Source organism: Sapajus apella, unplaced genomic scaffold (assembly GCF_009761245.1).
Source record: "Sapajus apella isolate SASKATOON/1434 unplaced genomic scaffold, GSC_monkey_1.0 scaffold63, whole genome shotgun sequence".
In the NCBI taxonomy this organism is placed as follows: domain Eukaryota; kingdom Metazoa; phylum Chordata; class Mammalia; order Primates; family Cebidae; genus Sapajus; species Sapajus apella.
In genome coordinates this window covers 7,120,055-7,146,567 of record NW_022437003.1, presented here as the reverse complement: position 1 = coordinate 7,146,567, position 26,513 = coordinate 7,120,055, and the positions used below count along the sequence as shown (strand labels likewise).

Here is a 26,513-nt window from a genome sequence, read left to right as displayed (position 1 = left end):
TATAAAGGAAAATAGGCTGGTCAATGGCAAGAGGAGTGATTCAGAAAAACAGAAGAGCCAGAAGGGACAGCTACCAAGGCAGGTGAGCCTGCCAAAAAGAAAGCGCTGCACTAATTGCCAAAGACTGTTTAGACTAGCACGTGTCTAGAACGATGTCACTGGCATCAGTGGAGAACAGTTGTAGCAGAGTAGCATTGGTGAAAATTCGCAGCAACCTCAAAACACTGGGCCTTTCGGCCATACTGTAAAACCTTCACGACAAAGCAGCTTGAAGGAGTGTGATTAAATGCCCTTTTCCTCTCTGTTTGCAGTGTGCCGATATTGGGTTTCTGAGTCCCTGAGTGGTATCACTGTGCTGTAAGGCATCCACATAAAATATATCCAATATCACTTACACACTTTGATTTATAGTCAGCTTTTATTCACATTTTTAAAAAAATGACTTACCTCAAAACTAGTGACAGCTAGTTGAGATAAACCATCTACATATGGTCCCAAAACTTTATGTTCTCGAACTTTAAGAGACTGTCTACTCCTGTGGGAGGGAGGAAAAAGGAATAAATTGAGTCAGACCAAAGTTGGAAGCTTTTCTTTCTCTTTAAGTACACAGTAACCAAGATAACAATTTCAAAAGAATTTTTTAATGACTCCTCCCCCCAACTAATCTAAAAGCTACTTTATTTGGATTAGCAAAACAAGGTTGCAAATGAGAAATGTGTTTTACACTCTGATTTCTACTCAAGGTAAGTTACTGTTTGAAACATTCTATCTTTAGTTGCAAACCTTACTGGGTTAGGCTGTCAGTTATACTTTGGGAAAGATGGGGGGAAAAGTGAAGCAAAGAACAAGCCAGATCAAATTTAATCTTTAGTCTATTTCATAAATAAGCATATTCTTGGTGGATAATGTCTTAAAATTGTATTTACTTTTTGAGACAGGGTCTCATTTTGTTGCCTAGCCTAGAGTGCAGTAGCATGACCCTGGCTTATTATAGCCTCAACCTCCTGCTTAGGTAATTCTCCCAGCTCAGCTGCCCATGTAGCTGGGACTACAGGCCCATGCCACTACGCCTGGCTAATCTGTATGTTTTTTGTAGCGATGTGGCTTCGCTATTCTGCCCAAGCTGGTCCTGAACTTCTGGGCTCAAGCAATGCCTCCTGCCTCAGCCTCCCAAAATGCTGGGATTGCAGATGTGAGCCACCATGGCCCCGTCAAAATTTCTGAATTAGTAGTAAACAGTGTTAAAATGTTCAAACTTTACTTCAAGCCTGCGTTGGTTTATGCGACTTCTATGCTTACACTTTTTTATACAGAAAGTGAGATGATAGTACAGACCTTGTTTATAATTACTGCTGTTTGTCCTACTTAGAATTGGTTCTGCTAATAAAAATTTTAAAGCTTTTTTGAATTTTTAAATGACAAACCTGGTTTGGAACCCATTTGAACAGTTTATCAAAAGACAATGGGGATTAAAAGCAAAGCTATGTCTATACTGACCATATTGTATATGCCATCTTTTTCATGGCAACAGATATTAATCACCTTTCAAGTTAAGAGTCAATGTGTAGCATCACTAATAGATGAGGAAAAGGAGCTAAGAATCATCACTGAATGCATCCTGGCACTGTTCCCTGAAGCACTTTGCAGTTATGCCATTTAATCTCATAACATCCCTACAAAGTAGGCTTTGCCATCTTTATTTTATTTATTTATTTATTTATTTATTCATTCATTCATTCATTCATTCATTCATTCATTCATTTTTGACACAGAGTCTTGCTGTGCCACCAGGCTGGAGTGCAGTGGCTCGATCTCGGCTCACTGCAACCTCTGCCACCTGGGTTCAAACAATTCTTATCCCTCAGCCTCTCGAGTAGCTGGGATTACATAAGGCACATACCACCACGCCTGGCTAATTTTTGTATTTTTAGTAGAGATGGGGTTTCGCCATGTTGGCTAGGATGATCTTGATCTCCTGACCTTGTGCTCTGCCCACCTTGGCTTCCCAAAGTGCTGGGATTACAGGTATAAACCACCGTGCCCAGCCTACCACATTTATTTCAAAGATGAAGAATTCAGTGTGGCAATGAGCTACTTAAATGCACATGATCCAGTACAGAGCTTACTCTGCTTGCCAGAGATTCTATAATGCTATTCAGCAGTAAGAAAAAGTAAATCTAGTATAAGATCAAGTGCCTGTGATGGTGTCCAATATCTGAAATTCTTGTACACTGTTGGTGGGTGTAGAAACCGGTACAACCACTTTGCACTACTGAATAAAGTTGGGAGATTCAGTATTTTGTGACTTACAATTCCACCCCTAAATGTGTTACCTAGAAACTCCTGCACCTATACCAGGAGACCTGCAAAACAATGCTTTCAGAGCAGCACTATATTGATAAAAGCAGTAACCACACAAAAAACAGGGGAAGTGATGAATTATTGATATAATCAGGCATTTAAATGCTAGATGACAGCAAAAATGCATTAGCACTTCAAGTATAAGAATAAATGAATTGGCCGGGCGCGGTGGCTCAAGCCTGTAATCCCAGCACTTTGGGAGGCTGAGGCGGGTGGATCACGAGGTCAAGAGATCGAGACCATCCTGGTCAACATGGTGAAACCCTGTCTCTACTAAAAAACTACAAAAAATTAGCTGGGCATGGTGGCACGTGCCTGTAATCCCAGCTACTCAGGAGGCTGAGGCAGGAGAATTGCCTGAACCCAGGAGGCGGAGGTTGCGGTGAGCCGACATCACGCCATTGCACTCCAGCCTGGGTAACAAGAGCGAAACTCCGTCTCAAAAAAAAAAAAAAAAAAAAAAGAATAAATGAATCATGGTGGGGGGAACAAATCACCAAAGCACACATATATTATGTCATACACAGTTTAAAATTGTGCAAAATTATTTGCAAATGCTAAAGACGAGTAAGAGAATGCTAAACACAAAATTCACAATAGTAGTTACCTTGCGGAGGGGTAGAAAATGGATCCAAGAGGAACATATAGTGAGCTTCACAATTAGGGGTCATGTTCCATGTATTTTAATTAATTAATTGATTAATTTATTGGCAGAGTACTTTTGGCTAAGCCAAATGTAGGTAGGCATTTGTTTTTATTACTCTTTATGCCTTACAGGTGTTATAAATGTTCTTTTTATGCATTAAATAGTTAATGGCATGTTAAATGTAAATGTAAATGTTTTCTTTGATTGGGTCACTTCCTTGTCACCCACAATTTTGGACAAAATGCACCAAAGTAGTAACAGTAATCATTATTTTTTAGATGGAGTCTCACTCCAGCCCAGGCTGAAATGCAGTGGTACGATCTTGGCTCAGTGCCAAATCTCCTGGGTTCAAGCAATTCTCCTGCCTCAGCCACCTGAGTAGCTGGGAATTATAGGTGCCTGCCACCACGCCTGGCTAACTTTTGTATTTTTTAGTAGAGATGGTGTTTCACCATGTTGGCCAGGCTCGTTTCAAATTCCAGACCTCAAGTAATCCACCCACCTCAGACTCACAAAATGTTGGGATTATAGGCATGAGCCACCACTCCTGGCCTTAGTGGTGATTTTTGAATGGTGAGATTATAGGTCATATTTATTTCTTTTTATGCTTTACCTATTTTCCAAATTTTCCATAAATAGATATTATTTGTAAATCAGTACAATTTTTTTTTTTTTTTTTTTTTTTTGAGATGGAGTCTCCCTCTGTTGCCCAGACTGGAGTGCGGTGGCACAATCTCAACTCACTGCAACCTCCACCTCCTGGGTTCAAGTGATTCTCCTGCCTCAGCCTCCCAAGTAGCTAGGATTACAGGTGCCCATAACTACACCTGGCTAATTTTTGCATTTTTAGTAGAGACAGGGTTTTGCCATGTTGGTCAGGCTGGTTTGGAACTCCTGACCTCAGGTGATCTGCCCACCTCGGCCTCCCAAAATGCCGGGATTATAGGCATGAGCCACTGTATCTGGCCCCAAATTTTTTATTTGAAAAAAAGTAAATGGTCCCCGTTCCTCTATGAATCAAATAAATCTATTTTTATCACCTAGTTAAATAGATCCCTGGGTTTCACACTGGGTCTACTGAATCCAGTCTCTATGGGTGGGAATCAGGAAAGGGGATACTTAAAACATTCCCCACATGATTCCAATGCACAGCCAGGGAAAGGCATTGTTTGTCTAGGCTGGGATATTTCAATCCTTCAACCCTTTTACCTTTAACACAGAGGTGCTGCTTTCCAATGTAAATGGAAGAACAAATGTGTTATTTCTAACTCAATTTTTATGACTAGTTCATGGTGGCAAAAAAAAAAAAATTGTAAAAACATCTTTTCAAAGGGCATACACACATAGGCAACTTTATACATTAATGTAGAATAAACACTGGGTATACCAACAGACTTTGAGAAGCTGATAATTTCTCTGTAAATGAATAAAAACCAGCATAGTCACCAAGAACTTAAATACGTATATGCACTTCCAATTTTAACTTCAGAATCATTTAAAAGCACTCCCCCCTCGCCCCTCCACCCAAAGACACTTAATCTTGACCATTAACTTACCCTTTGGGGTCTAAAAGATCCCGAACTTTCTCATTATAAATTTCCATATAGGACACTTCAACTTTAAAGGTCTGTGACTCATTTTGCTCCAAAGAGATCCTCTTAAATAAAGCACAGCAGAGCCTTGGAATAAGGCCCAGCTGCTCAGAATGGCCCATCATGGAAAAGGATTTTCCCGAACCTGGAGAAGAGCAAGCAGAAAGAAGAATGGGTAGAAGAGGAAGCAAAATGCAATGCTTCAACCATACAAGGTTTCCCCATATGCTGGCCAAGGTCACAGAGCAGAAAAGTGGCCAACTTAGCCTCAAACCCAGGCTTTTGGATGCCCAGGCTACTGTTCTTTCCATTACACTCAGGGCTTCCAGTGTCACTCAGCAAGATCTGGAGGGCACCTCACTTACAGATGATGTGTATAAATGCAATCACTACAAACACATTAATAAATATGTATAGTAAAATTCCAACTATACATTATTAAGTAACTCATCATGTATTACGTTATATATATTCTCTCGCCTGAATCTCCTAGTTATCCTGTGATGTGATATTAGGCAGCACTGTTATGATTTATTTATTTATTCCTACCTTATTGTTGAAAGATCTGGCTCAGAGTGTTAATGGCTGAGCCATTAGTATGTTTTTGTTTTGCTTGCTTCAACCAACTATTTCATAAGCTTAGGTTTAATAATCTGTCATTACTTCTGTGTCCTAGTGAAAGTCCTCAGTATAGGACGAAACTAAGAGTTTTTCTATCACTTTTACTATGCCATTTATACTGAGAAACTGGTAATGATGATGATGATTATTATTAATTTTTTTTTTTTTTTGAGATGGAGTTTCACTCTTGTTGCCCAGGCTGGAGTGCAATGGCGCGATCTTGGCTCACCGCAACCTCCGCCTCCTGGGTTCAGGCAATTCTCCTGCCTCAGCCTCCTGAGTAGCTGGGATTACAGGCACGCACCACCATGCCCAGCTGATTTTTTGTATTTTTAGTAGAGACAGGGTTTCACCATGTTGGCCAAGATGGTCCTGAACTCCTGACCTTTCAATCCACCACCAAGTACTGAGATTACAGGCATGAACCACTGAGCCTGGCCTGCTTGTTTTTTTTTTTTTTGTTTTCGTTTTTTAAAGAAACTGATAATTATTTTTCTAGTTCAAATACAGGCTAAACTATAATTGAGGAAAATGACACTTAGTAACTTGAAACTAGCTTTGCTTATTAACACTGAAATTGCTCAATTACTAAAACTACTGTACCTTCAAAAAGAGGATTACTTTTGATCACTTAACTCAGTTAAATGTACAAAGTCAAATGCATTTTTCTGTGGCTTTTCACAGTTATTTCTATTTTTATTTTTCATATTTTTAATTTTTTGACACAGAATCTCATTTCATCACCCAGGCTGGAGTGCAGTGACGCAATCTTGGCTCACTGCAACCTCTACCTCCTAAGTTCAAGCAATACTCATGCCTCAGCCTCCAGAGTAGCTGGAATTACAGGTGTGCACCATCACACCCAGCCAATTTTTGTATTTTTAGTAAAGATAGGGGTTTTACCATGTTGGCCAGGCTGGTCTCGAACTCCCAACCTCAAGTGATCTGCCCATCTCAGCCTCCCAAAGTGTTGGGATCACAGGCATGAGCCACTGCACCTGGCCTTTTTCTATTTTTAAATAGCAAGAAATCCATATTTAATGTCATTTGTTAAAAAAAATTTTTTTTTTTTTTTTGAGACAGGGTCTCCCTCCGTTGCTCAGGCTAGAATGGGGTGGTATGATTATGGCTCACTATAGTCTCAAACTTCTGGGCTCAAACTATCCTCCCACCCCAGCCTCCTGAGAACCTGGGACTACAGGTGTACCACGATGGGCTAATGTTTTTATTTTTTGTAAAGATGGGCCTTACTATGTTGCCCAGGTGTGTCTCAAACTCCTGAGCTCAAGAGATCCTCCCACCCCAGCCTCATAAAGTCCTGGGATGACAGGCATGATCCACACATCTGGCTTATAAAAGCAGCTTCTTACCTGTCTGTCCATATGCAAAAATACATGCATTATACCCCTGAAAGGCTTTTTCAAGAATTCCTTCCCCAAGGCACTTGAAAACCACTTCTTGACCTAAAAAACAAGACAAAAATTAAAAAATTATAAAAAAGAAAAATTTTTTTTGAAATATTTGTATTAGTAACAACATTATGTCAACTCAAAAAATGTTAAAAGTGTTCTGAGTGCCTACTAAGTACAGGACTGTGTATTAAGAGCTTGATATATGCAATTTCATCTATACTTCTAACTACAGCTCAGAACCTTGACACACTGTTTCGCTTTAAGACATTTCTCTAAAGTTTTCTTTCCACTGTGAGTGGGCCATATGGAAGCATCATTCAAATTTGGTTGTTTTTTCTTGTGACTAAGTATCTACAATGTCATTAAACATGAATTGCCTTATCTCCCCAGCTAGATTCTGAACTGCCACTGAACAGGACCACATTATACACACTTTATCCCCCTCAGCACCTAGCCTGGTGTTTTGTACATGCCAAGTACTGAAAAATTGTTAGTTGCTGAGGATGGATTGATGACTTCAGCTGCTGTTTGTAGATTCACAGGCACCTGTCACCTGTGTTCCCACAGGAGGAGTGGGGACAAGTTCTCTTACATGAATGTCTGTGTATCACACTGCAGCTCTTGGGGCAATTGTGTCATGTACTATACTATGGCAGAACAGGGCTGAAGAGTAAATGTGTGACGGTCTTTTTTAAACACATAAAAGGGCAGCATTTGCTTTGAATTTGGTGAAATCTAATATTTATTCTGCATCACTAAGACAATTAGTCTTATATTCTGCTTCCTGTCCACTTATAGTCCTTGGAACATTCACTATTACAGCATTTGCAGAAATTACTAGTTTAAGTACCTGCTTCCTCCACTGGAATGAGAGCCCTTGACACCCCAAACTATAACCCGCTTAGCTTCATAATCCTAGAGCCTAGTACAAAATGCTTAATAAATGTTGAAAGAATGAGTCAGTTCAACATTTGTATCTTACATGATAGTTCCTTTTATATTTTAAAATAATAGAACACAACATAAGCTTTTGGCTTTATGTTTTTTTCTTTTTCTTTCTTTCTTTTTTTTTTTTTTGAGACGCAGTCTTGCTCTGTTACCAGTGCAGTGGTGCGATCTTGGCTCTGAACCTCCTGGGTTCAAGTGATTCTTGTGCCTCAGCCTCCTGAGTAGCTGGGATTACAGGCACACAGCATCACACCCAGCTAATTTTTGTATTTTTAGTAGAGACGGGGTTTCACCATGTTGGCCATGATGGTCTCCATCCCCTGACCTCATGATCCGCACACCTTGGCCTCCCAAAGTGCTGGGATTACAGGCATGAGCCACCACACCCAGCCTGGCTTTATGTTTTTCTTTTATGGAAAGTTGGATCTGATTTTAGAAGTCTCTTATTATACTATGATATAAGATGATTGCAGAATGAGACTCTTAAAAGTGTTTTGATACAAAATGAGATAGTATTTGTGATATGGTTTAGTTCTGAGTCCCCACCCAAATTTCATCTCGAATTGTAATCCCCACGTGTTGAAGGAGGGGCCTGGTGGGAGGTAACCAGATCATGTGAGTGGTTTCCCCTATGTTGTTCTCATGATAGTGAGTTCTCACAAGACCTGATGGTTTAAAAGCGTGTGGCTTCCTTTGCATGTTCTCTCTCACCACCATGTAAGATGTGCCTTGCTTCCCTTTTGCTTTCCACCATGGTTCTAAGTTTCCTGAGAACTCCTCAGTCACGTGGAAATGTGAGTCAATTAAACCTCCTTTCTTTACAAATTACCCAGCCTCAGGTAGTTCTTTACAGCAGTATGAAAATAGACTAATACAATTTGCAACCATTATGCTGCCAAAAAATAAAATCTGACATCAAATATTGCTGCATTGAGGAAATAGGTATTTTCATAAGCTGTGTATGGTGGGAGAATAAATGAATGAGACACTCTAGAGGACAATAAATGAATAGAGACATTCTAGAGGACGGCATCTATAAAAAAGAATATGCCTACACTGTCTGACCCACTGTGAGGCATCTATTCTAGAAACACATTCCCACAGAGGGCCCTGTGAAGGCTGTTCATGGCAGTGTTATTCATAATACTGCAAATGGGAATCGAGTCAAATGTCTGTAAGTATGAAAGTGTGTAACTGTGACTGTTTTATATGATGGAATATACTACATAACACTTTTAAAAAACAATAAACCCCCAAAACCCACATCTATGTGTAAATGCTAGAGTTAAAAAACATTGTTGAGTGACAAAAAGGCCATGTTCATAACTGCACATATAATGTAAAAACTTACGTCAAATTGTGTGTGTGTACGTGTGAGAAAGCGAGCGAGCTGTGAATGCTAAGTGTAAAAAAATGGATAGAAAAAATATACCAAATTTATGTAACTTTATTTATCTATTGCTAACTTCTACCATCTAACATAGATGTTTGGTAATTTCCACCAAACAAGTTGGTGGAATATGTGCATTTTTAAAAATGGGTCTAATCAGAAGTACCTTTTCTAAACACCCAGGTATGTTGTGATAAGTACCTTAAGATCTGTGTGCAAACACACATCTATTCTGAGAAGAATAAGGTATAATCAAAATTATTATCCACTTCATAAATTGCTTTTACGTTATAGTCAAGTGTGATAGTCTTGTGCTCACAAAGAAAATACCTGACCACTCTAGTGCATGATCTTTCATACACATTAATATTTGTTTCTCATGTTTTCTCAAAGGACCTTCCTTATTCCACATATGTTCCTAAGCCCCATGCTAAAAGGCAGGTCTTAAATCTGGAGCCAAGCCCTATATCAGAGAAGACCCAGAATTAAACTCAGCCTGTGCCCAGGCTTATTAGAATTGCTTGTGGTCCTCAACCAGAACAAAATGCCATTCGAAGGCATTCTAAAAGCAATGCATTCTTGGCACAAGCAGCTGAACAGAGCAATCCTGTTTGATCTTCCACGCTGGTTAACCAGCCCAGAGGAAGGGATTGGGGTGAGGGTGGGGACAAGAGACTTTAAGAGTTGGCTAGGTCAAGCATCCTGACCATAATTAATGATTTCAATTCATATTTAGTAACTTGGAAAAAAGGCAACAGCGTGAGTTGATGAAAGGATTCAATTGCAGAGAAGCACTGTGGTCAAAGAGATTTTATCATGGCTTCTTAGAGCCATGATAAAGTTACTATCTATTATATCTATTCCTACATCAGGTAGTAAAAGGTGGTCCTTCTCATTTCTGCTCCTGATGCTGAGTAGGCTGGAATTAGGAGAAATTATTTTCCCTAGGTTCTTTCAAGAGTGAATCACAATGTATCTTTTTCCTTGGTAGGAATGGCTTTTTAAACTACAGATTATTAGTTGGAAAAACAAGGATGACTGCTATATGGCTATATGAAATAGGTTTATGACGTAAATGGAACAACCACTGGGATATGCTTACTAAAACTGCATAAAAAATAAATCAAATGATCAAAGAATTCCCCAGCATATAAAAACACAAAAGTAGGACGGGCATGGTGGCTCATGCGTGTAATCTCAGCAATCTGGGAGGCTGAGGTAGGAGGGTTACTTGAGGCCAGGAGTTCAAGACCAGCCTGACCAACAAAGTGAGAGCCTATGCCTATAAAAAATGTAAAAAAAAAAAAAAAAAAAAAAAAAAAAAACGAGTAAATTTCAGTTTAGTGTATGACCAAATTATTGCAAATACTAAAGAGGACATGACTTAACCTACTAAACTTGTATTCTTTTATTCTTTATGCTACTAAGGAAAAGCAAAGATAATTTTTATCAATTTTTTTTGTCCTGTTGGCAATGTACTTTACATATTTTATATAATTGAATCCTCATAATACCCAGGTAGGGTAGGTATGAATTATGACTGATAAGGTGACTGGGGTGTGAAATGATTAAGTCATTTGACCAAGATCTGGTCATCAGTGAATGGCAGGGTTTGGGTCAGCTTATAGTGACTACCTACTATCAAGGCTGATGTTCATCTATCATCAGTAACTCATGCTACATGATACTGGGAATCAGTTGCTCTCACCACTGGTCTCCAGGATAATTTTTACAGACTCTCAGAACTCGTCAGACTGCACATTTTTTTGGCTTTTTATTGTGTTTTTTAGATGGAGTTTCACTCTGCCACCCAGGCTGGAGTGCAGTGGCACAATCTCAGCTCACTGCAACCTCTGCCATCCAGTTCAAGAGATTCTCCTGCCTCAGCCTCCTAAGTACCTGGGATTATAGGTTCCTGCCACCATGCCTGGCTGATTTTTGTATTTTTAATAGAGATGGGGTTTCACCATGTTGGCCAGACTGGTCTCGAACTCCTGACCTGAGGTGATCTGCCTGCCCTGGGCTCCCAAAGTTCTGGGATTACAAGCGTGAGGTACCACGCCCGGCCAGCACAATTTTTGTTTCATGTTTACCTTTACTGTGAGATTGTGAAAACAGTGGCTGCTACATCTTAGGAGAGTGCCTGGCATGCAGTATGCATTTGTATTTACTGAATTATTCCTGTGTTGATACTGCTGTTCTCAGAAAAATGTATTTTTAATTGGGAGCCTCTTCCCTCATCAGTGACATGTAAGTTATTGGAATATTATTCTTTTGTACTCCAGCCTGGGTGACAGAGTAAGGCTCTGTCTCAAAAAAAAAAAAAATTGTTCTTTGAACTTAAAAAGAAACGTTTAATTGTATTAGTTACACTTTGGTCAAAGTATGACTGCTTATGAAATTCGAATGAATCCTTTAAGACTATAGTAGGCCTTTGCTAAATAAGCCAATGGGGTATGAATAGATGTGTCAACATACTATGTAGGTACTAATTAGGTAATTTTGATAAAAATTACAGACCACATTTTTACTAATACCCATAGTATCCTCCTGGATATTACAACAAAATATATGTGACCAACAACAAAAAAAACTAGTCTCTCTGATTTCCACTAAACACTGTACATGTGATTTCAAATATATTCAACTTCTTTTAGTCACAGTTATGTTTGGCCAATAGAATATAATTCAAACGCATCATATTTAGTAAAGCTTTGTTCATAACCAGGAAAGAAACAATCTGAGAAAAACAGAACATTAAAAAATAGAAAACGATTATACTATGTTCTGAAAAAATTGTTTATTCTCCATGCATGTTTACAAATTTACGCAAGATTGGAGTCTAGAGAGACTGTAATACATTTTATTACTAAGGCTTTGTGTCTCAAAGGCAATGTATTCTCTTTTAAGACAAGAAATAATGGACATCTTCCCACCTCTACAAATATACATCAACAGTAGCATTTTTAATAGGAGCTCAGCTTTCCAATGTATAAATAATGGATGCAATCAGTTCCTTACTATGCACATTTAGATTACTTCCTTTCATTTTTCTGCAATATTTATTCTTTTTTTTTTTTTTTTTTTTTTTTGAGACGGAGTTTCGCTCTTGTTACCCAGGCTGGAGTGCAATGGCACAATCTCGGCTCACTGCAACCTCCGCCTCCTGGGTTCAGGCAATTCTCCTGCCCCAGCCTCCTGAGTACCTGGGATTACAGGCACGCACCACCATGCCCAGCTAATTTTTTGTATTTTTAGTAGAGACGGGGTTTCACCATGTTGACCAGGGCGGTCTCGATCTCTTGACCTCGTGATCCACCCGCCTCGGCCTCCCAAAGTGCTGGGATTACAGGCGTGAGCCACCGCGCCCGGCCTGCAATATTTATTCTTACATGCTTACTTCTGTGGAGTTTCCTACTGACTTTGCTAGGCAAAACTGTAAAAAACCCAATCTTCACGTTTTCTAACAACGCATGCATCTCTACTTTTAGCACGCTCCACAACACTCCCTATGATCATTGTTCTTAGTTTTGACTAAGTGAGTAGGAGAAAAAAGCCTCTTGTTTAAAAAGCCTCTTTTTGGATAATTTTTCTTTTATTGTTCATTTGTATTAACACTTTAGTAAGTTGACTATTTAAGCCCTTGGGCTAGCCATTACTTTTCTTCTCATTAATTTTAAAATCTTCATTATACCTTAAGGATATTCACCATTGGTCTACCACATATGTCATAAATATTTTTTCCCAGTCTGTCATTTGCCTTTTGGTCTTAAATTATTCTTGGTCATACAAAAGCTTCTGGTCTTTCATATTCAAATTTTTTCTCTTTTCCTTCATGATTTTTGCCTGTGATATGTGTTAGGCCTCCTAAATCCTTTTTCACCCTCAACTTTTATACAACTCACCCATATTTTCTTCTAGTTTTGTTTTGTTATTATTTATTTTATTTATTTTGGAGACAGGATCTCGCTTCGTGTCCAGGCTAAAGTGTGGTGTGGGGATCACAGCTCACAGCAGCCTCAAATGACTGGGCTCAGGTAATCCTCCTGTACCAAGCTCCTGAGTAACTGGGATTACAGATGCCCACCACCACTGTTTTTGACACTATTTGACTTTCAAATCTGAATTTTACTCCTTACCGGCTATGTGACACTGGGAAGGTTCCCAGTTTATCAGTAAAATAAGACTAATAGTTGCTACCTAAGTGGCTACCGGGATGGTTTAATAAACCAGTGTAGGTAAAGCCCTTATTACAGTACGTGGCCAGTGTAAGTCTAGATATATTTTAGTTATTATCTATTATCATCTCTTAAGTCTTTAATCAATTATAATTAATTTTACTGCAAACAAAATGTCATTATCTAGTTATTTTTCCTTCAGATGGCTCCTTCATTTCTGCAACAATTTTGTGGCATAGTTCAATTTCAAAGATAAAAAGAAAAAAGGCACTGGGCATGGTGGCTCATGCCTGTAATCCCAGCACTTTGGGAGGCCAAGGTGGGTGGATCACCTGAGGTCAGGAATTTGAGACTAGCCTGGCCAACATGGTGAAACCCCATCTCTACTAAAAACACAAAAATAGGCTGGGCATGGTGGCGGATGCCAAACCTAGCTACTCTAGAGGCTGAGGCAGGAGAATTGCCTCAACCTGGGAGGCGGAGGGTGCGGTGAGCTGGAATTGTACCATTGTACTCCAGCCTGGGTGACATGAGCAAAACTCAAAACTCAAAACTCAAAAAAAAAAAAAAAAAAAAAAAAGATAAAAGGCCACAGGTGTGGTGGCTCATGCCTATAATCCCAACACTTTGGGAGGCTGAGGTGGGAGGATCTCTTGAGGACAGGAGCTCAAGACCAGCCTGGACAAAATAGTGAGACTCCCATCTATACCCCAAAAAAAAAAAAAGCAATAATTTTAGCCAGGCATGGTGGTGGAGGATTGCTTGAGCCTCGGAGGTTTAGACTAGCATGAGCTATGAGCATGCCACTGCACTCCAGACTGAATGACAGAGCAAGACCCTATCTCTTAAAATAAAACATAAAAAGAAAAGATACTTGTTCTTAGAAAGATTTCTGAAAGGAACCATTGATTGCTATTTTTCTAGCTCCCACAGAGGTCCCATTTAAAAAATATTACTGACCAAATATAATGGTGGTGACTCTTACATGTAAGGGGCTGGGGGACAGAAAGGGGGTGTGTGTGTTCATGTGTACATGGACATGATGAGAAGAAGAAACAGTATCATTATTTGGGCCAGGGTATGCTTACCAATATTGTCTAGTATAGGAAAAATAATTGCTTTTTTTTTTTTTTTGGTAACATTGAGTTAGAAGGGTACAGGAAAAAAAAAAAAAAGAAACCCCAATATAGTAAATGGTATCAGCAAATGTGTGAGTGGGACAGGTTCTAGGGTTCCCATTATGCTGCCCTTCGGGTGCCTTTTCAGCTGTTTGAACCTCTGGCTGGAGTTATACTTAACCAATTATTTGGTTTGGTGACCTTCAGGGCACCACTGGTACAGTAAAAACAACTACAAAAAAACCCCCTAAAGCCTAAAAGGCACTATAACTCTTGATACAGTCTCTGTCCTCTCTAGCAATCAGCTCTCCATGAAACACAGATGACAGCTACACTTCACTATGTAATAGAAAATATGAAATATCAAGAGCCCTCATATGGTCTTTTAAAGAGACCCTGGTTTATCCAAAAGACTGAAGGTTTTTTGTTTGACTTTTTGTTTTGTTCACTTCAATTTTTTTTTTAATTTTTATTGTTGTTTTTTTTTTTTAAGTTTATTGCATTTTAGGTTTTGGGGTACATGCGAAGAACATGCAAGATTGTTGCATAGGCACACACGTGGCAGTGTGATCTGCTGCCTTCCTCCCCATCACCCACATCTAGCACTTCTCCCCACTTTTATTTTTTAAACACAACTATCCCTTTTCTCAGCAAAGGAAAAAATGACTTGCCAACTGCTTTGTGAATCTCAGTTCACGAAAAAAGGAGCTGTTTATGCTGAGTGGTGGGAATCAGGGAATTCAAAGAGTGCATGGGTGGATCCCATAAAAGATGCAATATCTCCACCCTAAACATTTCCCGACTACAGTTTACACTCAAATAGAATGAAGTGTTATTTGTCTAGGGGAAAGCACACCAGCCCATAAAGGAAAGTTCTTAAGTCCCATGGGAAGCAGGAGGGTCTATGAGTATTTACTTCTTCTTTTTTTTTTTTTTTTTTTGAGACGGAGTTTCGCTCTTATTACCCAGGCTGGAGTGCAATGGCGCGATCTCAGCTCACCGCAACCTCCGCCTCCTGGGTTCAGGCAATTCTCCTGCCCCAGCCTCCTGAGTCGCTGGGATTACAGGCACGCGCCACCATGCCCAGCTAATTTTTTGTATTTTTAGTAGAGACAGGGTTTCACCATGTTGACCAGGATGGTCTCGATCTCTTGACCTCGTGATCCACCCGCCTCGGCCTCCCACAGTGCTGGGATTACAGGCATGAGCCACCGCACCCGGCCCGAGTATTTACTTCTATTCCAGACAAACCAAGCAAAGCCACAACATTGTCAAATCTAAGAGGCCTGTGACTTTTCAGCAGGACTGATGCCAAAAAGGCGGTGGCCACTCTGCAGATGTTAGCTCCACATGCCTGGTGTGGCAAATCCACAGGCAAGCCCGACCTCACTTGTTAATAACCATGACCACAATGCCAATTTCCTCTGGGGTTTATGATTAGACCTTCTATAATCATGTGAACAAGTCTTAAAACACAGGCATGCCCAAAGTAACCCATAACGCAATGTCAGAACAGCAAAGAGAGCTCCTGTATGGAATTTCTGCAAACATAGTCACAGACCTGAATCACCTAACCCTGAGTCACACATATGAATCTTTTTCTTTTTTGAAAGAGATAGGGTCTTGTTCTTTCACCAGGCTAGAGTGCCGTGGCGTGATCATAGCTCACTACAGCCTCTAACTCTTCAAGATTCAAGGAATCCTCCTGTTTCAGTCTCCTGAGTAGCTAAGAATACAGGCGTAGACCACCACATTTGGCTAATTTTTAATTTTTATTTTTTAGTAGAGATGAGATCTTCTCTGGGCTGGTCTTGAACTCCTAGCCTCACATCATCCTCCCACCTTGCCCTGGCAAAGTGCTGGAATTACAGTCATTGTACCCAGCCTGATACAGATCTTTGAAAAGCTAACACCCCTTGGGACTCCACACCTGTGCACAATCTGTCTCTACCTGGAACAGCAGCAATAGGCTCAAAGCTACCTGTGTATCGGAAGATGGATGACCAAGGTAAATCTCTTTCTATGGCAAGACCCTGATAGCAAAGCATAAAAGAAACCAGGGATGGAAGGAAAAATGCAGCTATCGTTCATGTGCCCAACATCTGATGACTGAAGTGGCACAGGACAAAAGAGTCACAGTGGGCCTTGTCCTAGAGAGTGAGAGAATGAAATGGGAGGATATAAGCCCTGTCTTGTTTGAAATCTGCATTAAACAAGGCAGACACCTATGGCCCACGGCTGAATAAAACACTAAGCATGGTGAAGCACAGATCAGACCTCGCATACGCACAGAGTATTTCTTGTTTTTCTAAAGTAACTAAAATAGAAGAGCATCATAGATTTGAACACAATCAACAATTTCATCAGTTTAAATTGAGTCCCCAGTTCTCCTTCTTTTCCCTATCTTCTCTTTGGAATCAGAGTAAAGAGAGAAAAAATAAAGGCTGGGTTCACTATTTACGACTTGGAATTCCTGGGCCTACTCATTTGTGAGGGTGTTTTTCCACTTCTAAACAGGCACAGCGATTCTGATGAGTCTGGACTTGGAAGGTGGCCCAGCTCCAAATCAGAGCACCTGGACAGTGCAAGACCAGACAGGTTCTTCTCACATACCTGAAGGGGTGAAGAATGCCTAGCTTGGATAAAGTTTAAATACATCCCTTTCTCAAAAATCTTTGGTGTATGGAAGTACAGCTTTCAAAAATTCTCATACATAGTGATTTCAAATCCGGTTTAAGTTAAATGACCAAAAACTACAGAGTTCAGATAAAGAAACTGAAGCTGTAAGGCTTGACTCGGTATTACTAGATTTAAGTTTTAATCACCTACACAAAAGTTTGCCATTGAGAAGCCTGGTAAGAGGATCCCAAGAAACCAGGCCGTGAGGGTAAAGGTAGACCACGGACACACTTTCCACTGTAGCATCCAAGAGCTATCAGTGTTACAGCCCTTGGAAGTCTGGCTTGCAGCATGGCATGGGTGACTCACCCAGACGGATGTTTCCACCACAGCAACAGCACTGGGGCTGGCCATGAGCATGGTCTTGTTTTGTTGCTGGATAAAGTGGCTGATTCACCAAGGAGGGGGGTCATGCAACCACTGCCCTCAGCACTGATCCCAAGGATGAAAAAGAATTTAAAGCAGCTCACCTGTGAAGAATGTCTTACAGAGAATATGTGTCGGAGTCATGCAGGAGGGTGTTTCCCATAAAACAACTGCTGACAAAGCAAACCTTCATTTCTATCTGCTTTGATGGTGTTTTATACCCTCTCTCTCTGATAAAGAAGCAGACCCAACTCAACATCTCTTCTGGATTGTGGGGTGCACAATATTAATAGCACTTGAGGGGAGGTTAAAGCAAAGCCCAAACCAAATGTAAGGATCCTAGAGAACTTCTGACAGGAGTGAAGGTACCCTTAGTAGTATTCCTGGCTAGGTTCCAAGCCAGAGCACTTCAATATGACTTCCTTAACACAGCCTCTCTCAGGATGAGAGAGGAGAGGAGCACCACAGGCTGGAGTAGAATCCGTAAAATTTTCACAGCATACGTATTATTGACTAACATCCACATTTACCAATGCTTTCAGTGCTCACAGGGAACAGGGCCACTCTGAACCTCAGTTTTCTTATCTGTAAAATGGGGACAGTAATAGTTTCTACCTGATTGGGTGCTTTGACAATTTTATCACCTAGTGCATGTAAAGAGATCGGCACAGTGCCTGAAACTTAATGCTCAGAGTTGTACCATCTATTGCTATTGTTATCCACCCCTCTAAACACAATTAACTTAAAGGATGTTTCTGGGTGTCAACAAATACCCTAAGAAATATATGTGGACAAAGAAAGGGAAGTATTGAAGAAAGTGGGATCTGATGGGATAAGAAATAGGGGAATAAAGGGGAAAATGAAAGAAAAGCATACATATATTTACACATATATACACACTTAAAAAAATTTAACAAGATTAGCAAAGCTCACTTATCTTTTAACATCCTTTACAAGAAAAATTTTTCTTAGCTGATGTTCTTGTCCAATTCTCTGGATTAAACAACATTCTCTCTCTCATCTGAAATGTCCCCTGCATGCTAAATCACCCCAGCTGGGAGGCTTCTTTCTGGACTCCCACCAGCTGAGTTATGCTTATACAAAGCATCAGTTGTATTTGCTCCTAAACTGTTCTATGTCAGTTGTACTTCTCTGTAATTACATAATTTAACTAGCAACCGCAAAAAAGAGGGTTGCTGATTCTAAGAAAACTCTAAGTAGAATGCCTGGCAACAACTCAATAAAGGTGAGTCATTAAAAGAAACAACAAATCAAGTATGAGTGAGATAATTTATGAAAGACCATAAATGAAAATGAAAAATCTAGGTGGATCTGGCATTTAGATTTTTTCATAAATGTCTTTTAAAATGGCATGCATCATTTATAATGAATCCTTATTTTAACAAACTGCTGAAATAGCCAACTGCTAGTGCTGCTCACTAATATAGGGAAAACTGTTACGGTCTAAAAATCCAATAGCTAACAATTATTGAGTGTTTCCTCTGTGCAAGGCACTTGCTGAGTGCTTCATATACATAATCTCATTTCAACCTCACAAGATTTGTCATAAGGTGTTGTTATTATTCCGTACAGCCACACAGTTGGGAAGTGGCAGAGGCAAAATTTGAGCCTAAGAAGTGTGCCTCCAGAGCCTGTGCTTTTAACCACGAGAAAAAACATTTCATTCAAACAGACCGCCTGAATAGTAAAATAATGAACCAATATAATATGCCAGAACAAACTAATATTGTAGAACTTTGCTAAGAAATTGGTTCTATTTTGGCTACTGTTGGCTTTTAAAATGTAAGTTTTGCTACACAAATGTTTTGTCTCATCGCGATTCTGCTTTGGTTAAGCAATATTAAGCAGAAATCGTTTCTACCTCTGAGCACATAAAATCCCCCATCATGGTAACAGAATCAAACACGGCTGCTCTTCCCACAGCATTAGTCCACAGATTGTCCCCTCAGACTATAAAGCAATGCTAGCAGAATAAGAGGCAGACACACAACCTTTCTCCTGAGTTGCAGGGCATTAACAATGTTCAAAAACACATGGCGTCAGCACATTTGAGCAACATGCCATATGGCAAGAACTGTTATATAATTTCTGAGTCAACAGTTTAGAATGTCTCCGGCCAGGGAATGTTCACATCCACACTGACCCCAGATATGCCACTACCAGACTGCTTTTTATTTTTAGTACAAAGATTTCTATAAAACTGGGGAGAAAATAAAAACCAAAATTACTGAAAGTCACTGTTATCTACTAATGTGGCGCATTTTAGAAAAAATAAAAAATGTATTCATTCATTGTCAAGAACGCTTTAATTGCAATCAGCAGTGATTTAAACATTTACAAAGACTGCTCTAAAGTGTATCAGTATTAACTCTAATATATGAACTTTATAAACTTAAATGTGGATCTGCATATATCCACATGTATATATGAAGTTCAGGAGAACATATGGGTTTATGTAGAAATGCCATGCTCCAGGTATCTAATTCTGCAGGTTATTCCTGTTTTTTCTCGTTAGTGCTTACATGGCGTTTTTGCTTCAAACTCAGAATTATCTGCCAGACCAGCAAATCACACTGCCACGTGTGTACCTATGCAACAATCTTGCATGTTCTTCACATGTACCCCCAAACCTAAAATGCAATAAAAAAATGAAATAAAATAAAAAAGAATTATCTGCCAGACAAACATTATTACAATTACCTAACCAAAAGCTAATAAGAGGAAGAGATAATATATTCCAAATGTAAAATAATTCGTGGCCAGGTACAGTGGCTCATGCCTGTAATCCCAGCACTCTGGGAGGCTAATCACTTGGCAGGCAGATCACTTGAGGTCAGGAGTTCAAGACCAGCCTGGCCAATATGGTGAAACCCCGCCTTGACCAAAAATATAAAAATTAGCCAGGTATGGTGGCACATGCCTGTAATCCCAGCTACTCAGGAGGCTGAGGCAACAGAATTGCTTGAACCCAGGAGGTAGAGGTTGCAGTGAGCCGAGATTGAGCCACTGCACTCCAGCGTGGTTGACAGACTCCCTCTCAATAAATAAATCAATACATAAATAACATGTAAAATACCTCAAAGCATGATTCAATGCAATGAGAATGGCTTAACAAATAAGCCTTTAATTTGTCTCTGAAAAGTCCACTGGAACAGCTGTGTGGCCAACAGAAAATGGCTGATTCATGTTTTATCAGAGAGCTGGAAGGGATCTGAGATCATTCCAGGCCATTATCTCCTCCTTTCACAGATGAAGAACAGAGACCCACAGAAATTAGCTTGCCCAAGGTCTAGCAGTTTGTGGCAAAACCATTTGTCATAAATCTCAGTACAATGCATTTTCTTTCCAAAGTACTGATGCTACCACCCTGACTCCTGTCACAGTGAGACAAAAATAAAGATGATGATAAATATCAAGAGAGTGCTTCCTACTCCCTAAGCAGCCAGGGACTTACTAGATTAAGCACTTTACATGAACATATCATTTAGTCCCCAAGTCAACCCTATGAGATCAGAACTATTAGTATCCTTATTTACCACATGTGGAAACAGAAGGATCGTGAGATTCACTATCTCAAGTGGCCTTACACAGATATAAGGTGTTAGAGCCAGGATTTGAACACAGCCTGACTTGGGAGTCCATATTCTTCAACAGCTCCAACCAACCCACTGCAATGCCATTATACCTACTAGAGAATTACGTGTTTCTAAATCAGAAAGTGGAAGCGTGGAGGCTCTTCCTATAGCTTTTAATAAAGAGCAGGACATGAATGAGAATGTAACATTTTGACACACTGCACAAAACTTAAAGTTTCTGCTTCTCTTTGCTTTCTCAATCCATGCACGTATCTTTCTCTTTCTCTGTCTTTCTCTCCCCCTGCCATCCCCTAGTTTTGAGAGCTGCTTGGAGAGTACTGATTCAGTATCAATGATACCATTATTCATCGAGCCTGACAAATAGGTCGGCTTCAGGAAATATGTGCTTCCCCTTCTCCACTTCCCCTATTTCCCACCAGACAATGAATGCTTCTATCTTAATGCTTTTATTCACAATTAAGAAGGAATTGTCCTTTTTTAATGAAGAGGAAATAAATTAGCATGGAAACCATCAACTAATCCAGGCTTAACGCATTTACTACGCAGATTATTTACAATGGACGTAAACTTGAGAGAAAAGTAAGAAAGAATTTACCTTTTGCTAAGGAGGAGGAGGAGTGTCATAATATTTGTAAGATAATGGGAATATTTGCAGAATAAGAGAATATCCTCCCAAATTTTGTAAGTAGACAATGCTCCGGGGTTAAGTGGGCTATGGTACTCAATGTGATCATGCAACCTAAAATTTAGTAAATGTTAGGCTATCAGTATGTTTAAAAATCACCTTTATCTTTAAAAATATATCTGAACAATTTGTAATGAAGAGCTACAGAAATCTTGAGTTTCACAACTAAATTTTATCATCTGTTCATAATGTAGTCATTTCTGGTTTGAAAAAAAATAAAAGGTTGTTGTATATCCAGGTACATGAGCGGTAGAGTGGCAGCAGAAGGCTGGAGTGTTCCGTGTGGGCAATAATGGAGGATGTGATTCCAGAAGAAATGTCAAAGAAAGAGAAAAACAATCTTCCTTAAGCATTATTTTACCCACATCACTCCAATAGCCCCTATTTTTCACCACATCAGTATAAAGTTCTTAGAATTTCCTATTATCTGGCCTCACTCAACATGTGCAGATAGGTCTCCTGTCACATCCCCCACAAGATGCACCTTCTTATTTTTCTTTCTTTCTTTCTTTTTTAATCTTAACTTTGCAGCTTGTTTTTTTTTCAGTTGTTTTTTTTTCCCAAGATACACCTTCTGCTCAGACCAGTGTTACCACCATGGCTCTGCATCTTCCTTTATGGAAACGTCAAATGAAAATATCATTTATAGGAACCTTCCATTAATCAGCACATAAGGTGACCTATTTAACCATTACAGCAACCACACAGCATAGGTGTTACCATTTCTACTTTTTTTCCATAGAAAACAAATTGTAGCTCAGAGAAATTAAACAAATTGTCCAAGAGAACCAAAGCAGAATTCCTGAGATTCAAACCTAGGTCTCACATCAAAGTCCATGTGTTCTCCTTGATACTGGTTGCCTCCTCTTGCCTGGATGCCTTCTAGGCTTCCCTTTATTTATTTTTTTGAGATGGCATTTCGCTCTTGTCACCCAGCCTGGAGTGCAATGGCATAATTTCAGCTCACTGCAACCTCTGCCTCCTGGGTTCAAGCGATTCTTCCGCCTCAGCCTCCTGAGTAGCTGGGACCACAGGTGCGCGCCACCATGCCCAGCTAATTTTTTTGTATATTTAGTAGTCACGGGGTTTCACCATGTTGGCCAGGATGGTCTCAATCTCTTGACCTTGTGATCTGCCCACCTTGGCCTCCCAAAGTGCTGGGATTACAGGCCGGCGTGAGCCACCGTGCCTGGCCTACCTGCTTCCCTTTGACTAAACTCTATGCTTAACTTTTTTTTAATTGACAAGCAATAATTATATGTATTTATGGTATACAACATGATGCTCTGATATATGTATCCCTTGTGGAATGGTTGAATCAGGCTATTTAATATATGTGTTGTCTCAAATATTTATCTCCTCTATTTTCCATCTCCTCTATGGTGTCTTCCCAGACAACTGGTGCCTTTCCAGATTTTATCTCCTTAAAATCTGGTACCTTTTCCCTCTCTCTTGAAAATCTGGCACCTTTCCAGATTTTCTCTCTCCTTGGATTTTATATAACACTTACAAATCTATAAAATTTAGAGTTTAAACATTATCTCAAAATGTTATTTGATATGCATTTATTTTGATTTCTAACTTATTTTTGGATTTCTCAAGGGCTTCCTGGGCTGCACACACACAGTAGGGGGTTCATGAATACTTAAAAAAATTATTGTGACACCTTCTGGCTTCCTGAGTAATATGAGAGGAACCAACAATAGACACTGGGCTGAGCCACTGAACGAGTGGTGAGAGGAGATCTGGAACAGATGGTGGAGAAAGTGGACGGAGGCTGTATTATAAAGGACCTCAAATGTAGCCCAAGGAGTATAGATTTTTTTCTAGCACGTGATGAGGTGTCCTGGAAAGTATCTGAGAAGCACATGAGAGGAGCTCCAGTCCAGGACCATATATATGGCTGCATCTTGAATAACATACATTGAACACAGTTAATAACTGGGCTTTGTATAACCATAGCATGTATCCCCATCTGTCTCTGCATCTGTAGGAAATGTTTTACTTTTGTTGTTGATTCAAATCTAAAAGTACACACCCAGCACAAAAATACACAGAATGCTAACAGTCAAGACTGTTCCAGACTTTGCAAAACTTATTACATGCAATCCCAAAGGGTTGATAAAAAGACAAATCAGTTACAACCAACATTATGAACTACTTATTCACTTTTATGAATTATACTGCTGTAAGTTGCAGGAATGATATCTGGAAAGGCTGATTTACCCAGTGTGAGCAACTAAAGGAATCTTCCTAGCTCAAGATTGTTAACTCTTAAAAAAATTATGTTATCAAATAATTTCTCAACAAGTTTGTTTTATATGGCAAGGAAAAGGCTATCAATAAAAAATTAATTGTCTTTAAACCAGTCATGTGCTTTTACCTCCAAATCTTTTAAGACCAATATCCTCCCTTCATTTTTATTTTTAACTAAATGAGAATGTCATTTAGCTGAAACTGTTATAAGTAGAAAAAAGAGAACACACTCATTAAAATGAAGTATTTAGTTCAAGAGATCACAGTGACTACAGTTAATAACGACACATTGTATTCCTAAATATTGCTTATGGAATAGATTTTAAGTGTCCTCACCACAAAAAAGGATAAGTTAATGAGGTAAGGCATGTGTTAATTAGCTCAATTTAGCCATTCTACAATATATACATATTTCAAAACATCACATTGTATATAATAAATATATGCAACTTTTATTTGCCAGTTAGAAAAATAATAATTTTTTTTTTGAGATGGAGTCTCACTCTGTCACCTAGGTTGAAGCACAGTGGTGGGACCTCGGCTCACTGCAACCTCTGCCTCCTGGGTGCAAGCCATTCTCCTGCTTCAGCTTCCCAAGTAGCTGGGATTACAGGCACCCACCACTATACCTGGCTAAATTCTGTATATTTAGAGATGGGGTTTTGCCATGTTATCCTGGCTGGTCTTGAACTCCTGACCTCAAGTGATCCGCCCACCTTGGCCTTCCAAAGTGGTGGGATTACAGATGTGAGTCACCATGCCCAGCCGAAAAATAAATTTTAAAAAAGATGAAATATCTAAGAAAAAGAGGGCATAATCAGAAGCAAAAGAACCAAAGACTTCCTCCACCAAACCAAATGCTTCCCTCTTGAACTAAAGCAATTGTGAGTGACTCCCAGGAAAGCCTATGGTCATAAATAATAAAACAGCAGTCATTTGCGTTGAATGGAATGAGGATAAAATGTCACAAGGAGAGAGCCCTAGCAAAACGTGGGGCTCAGAGGCAGCACCTCCCTGAGGAGCACGTAGTATTCATTCATAGGACCACTGAGAGCTGAGGACACTCAGGATCTGAGTGGGTTTTAGAAACCACAGCACCTGTGCTCTGCTTATATAAAGAGAGCAGGGGATGCCCTGAAAATCAGTGATAAGGAAAGGCATGGCACATGGAACCTTTTCTTCATGTGATCCTCACAACAGCTACCATTTATGGCTTGAGGCAGTTCTCCTATTGTCTCAAATCCTTAGAACATCTTTGAAGACACCAATAACCGCCATTACAGATTAATAACTTGAAGCTTAATAAAAATCTATCCAAAGATTTTGCAAGTAAGTGGCAGACCCAGATTCTGAAACCAAATCTTACTGACTTTAAAACTCATGTGGTAGAACTGGAAAGAACAGGTGTGAATTACACAGGAAAAGCAAAACTCCAGAGGAATTAAAGAAAATAGACTCAAATGAAAGAAGAGGCCAGAGGCCCAACTATCAGGCTTAGAGAAAGAAAACTTACCAGCATATTTTGTAGTGTTAGATTCATCCATGGACCAAAAGCAATAATCAAAGGCAAATACCTGAATGAAAGAACAAAACATTAAAATTAACGATTAGTTAACTTCTTATGAGTAAATCAGACTGAAAAAAAAAAAAAAAAAAACCACTGATGAAGATAAGAAGAATGGCCACGACTGTTTGTCTGAAAAAATCACTATAGGGTTGGTCCTTTTGTTAATCATAACATTTCTTTTTTTCCTCTTTTTTGGTCACCCAGGCTGGAGTGCAGTTGAACGATCACAGCTCACTGCAGCCTCAAACTCCTAGGCTTAAGGGATCCTCCTCCTCAGCCTCCTGGGTAGCAAGGACCACAGGTACAAGCCACCATATCCAGCAATTTTTAAAAAAACAATTTGTTGCAGAGAGGAGTTCTTGTCCTATTGCTCAGGCTGGTCTCAAACTCCTGGCCTCAAGTGATCCTCTCTGTTCTACCTCCCAGAGTGTGCTGGGGTTACAGCTGTTGAGCCATTGCGCCCGGCCCCATGAAATTTCTTTTAGACTAAATATATGGTTAGCTTTCTGTATTAGAGTAAGTTGTGTATGCAAATTACTATTTATCTATAATTCAAATAATCAGACATTTTAACCAGATATTTTTTTCCACAATACATCTGATGAGAAACAAAAACAAAAACAAAACAACAGCAAAAACCAATGACTCCTCTCGCAAATCCACGGTTTCAGCATCCACTGAGCCTTCTGGCTGGATCTCCCTCAGCTCCTCAAGTAGTACTCAACTTTCATATAAAGCAGTTCCTTCTCCTAGCCTTCCACGGCACCATCACTAGCATGCTGAAGCTAAAAACTCCCCACATGCCCATCCTGTACTCCTTTCCCCTTGATTCTCAGCATACAATCTGGGGGTGGGGGGAAATCTTACTATATTTTTAATATACATTGCCTTGAAAAGATGTGAAGCAATTTTACATGTTTAGCAAGTTCGTATGTTTAGTAATTATCTGGCATGTTTTTTTATATGTAAAAGTATCTCTTCATGTTTTTAATTTTTAAATATATTTTTTGAGTTGGAGTCTTGCTTTGTCGCCCAGGCTGGAGTGCAGTGGTGTGATCTTGGTTTACTGCAACCTCC

The 26,513-nt window shown here is 39.6% G+C and overlaps 1 protein-coding gene across 13 annotated transcripts in view; it reads right to left on the bottom strand.

The window, feature by feature from the left end:
• The window catches only part of KIF13A (kinesin family member 13A), a 225,525-nt gene that overhangs the window by 94,831 nt on the left and 104,181 nt on the right, over positions 1-26,513 (bottom strand). For all 13 annotated transcript variants that reach the window (XM_032247635.1, XM_032247644.1, XM_032247634.1 and 10 more), the window contains exons 4-7: positions 25,383-25,443; positions 6,591-6,683; positions 4,564-4,744; positions 448-535 (exon numbers count right to left, since the gene is read on the bottom strand). In XM_032247635.1, coding sequence (XP_032103526.1) covers positions 448-535; positions 4,564-4,744; positions 6,591-6,683; positions 25,383-25,443 — 423 coding nt within the window. The remainder of the gene's footprint in view (positions 1-447; positions 536-4,563; positions 4,745-6,590; positions 6,684-25,382; positions 25,444-26,513) is intronic.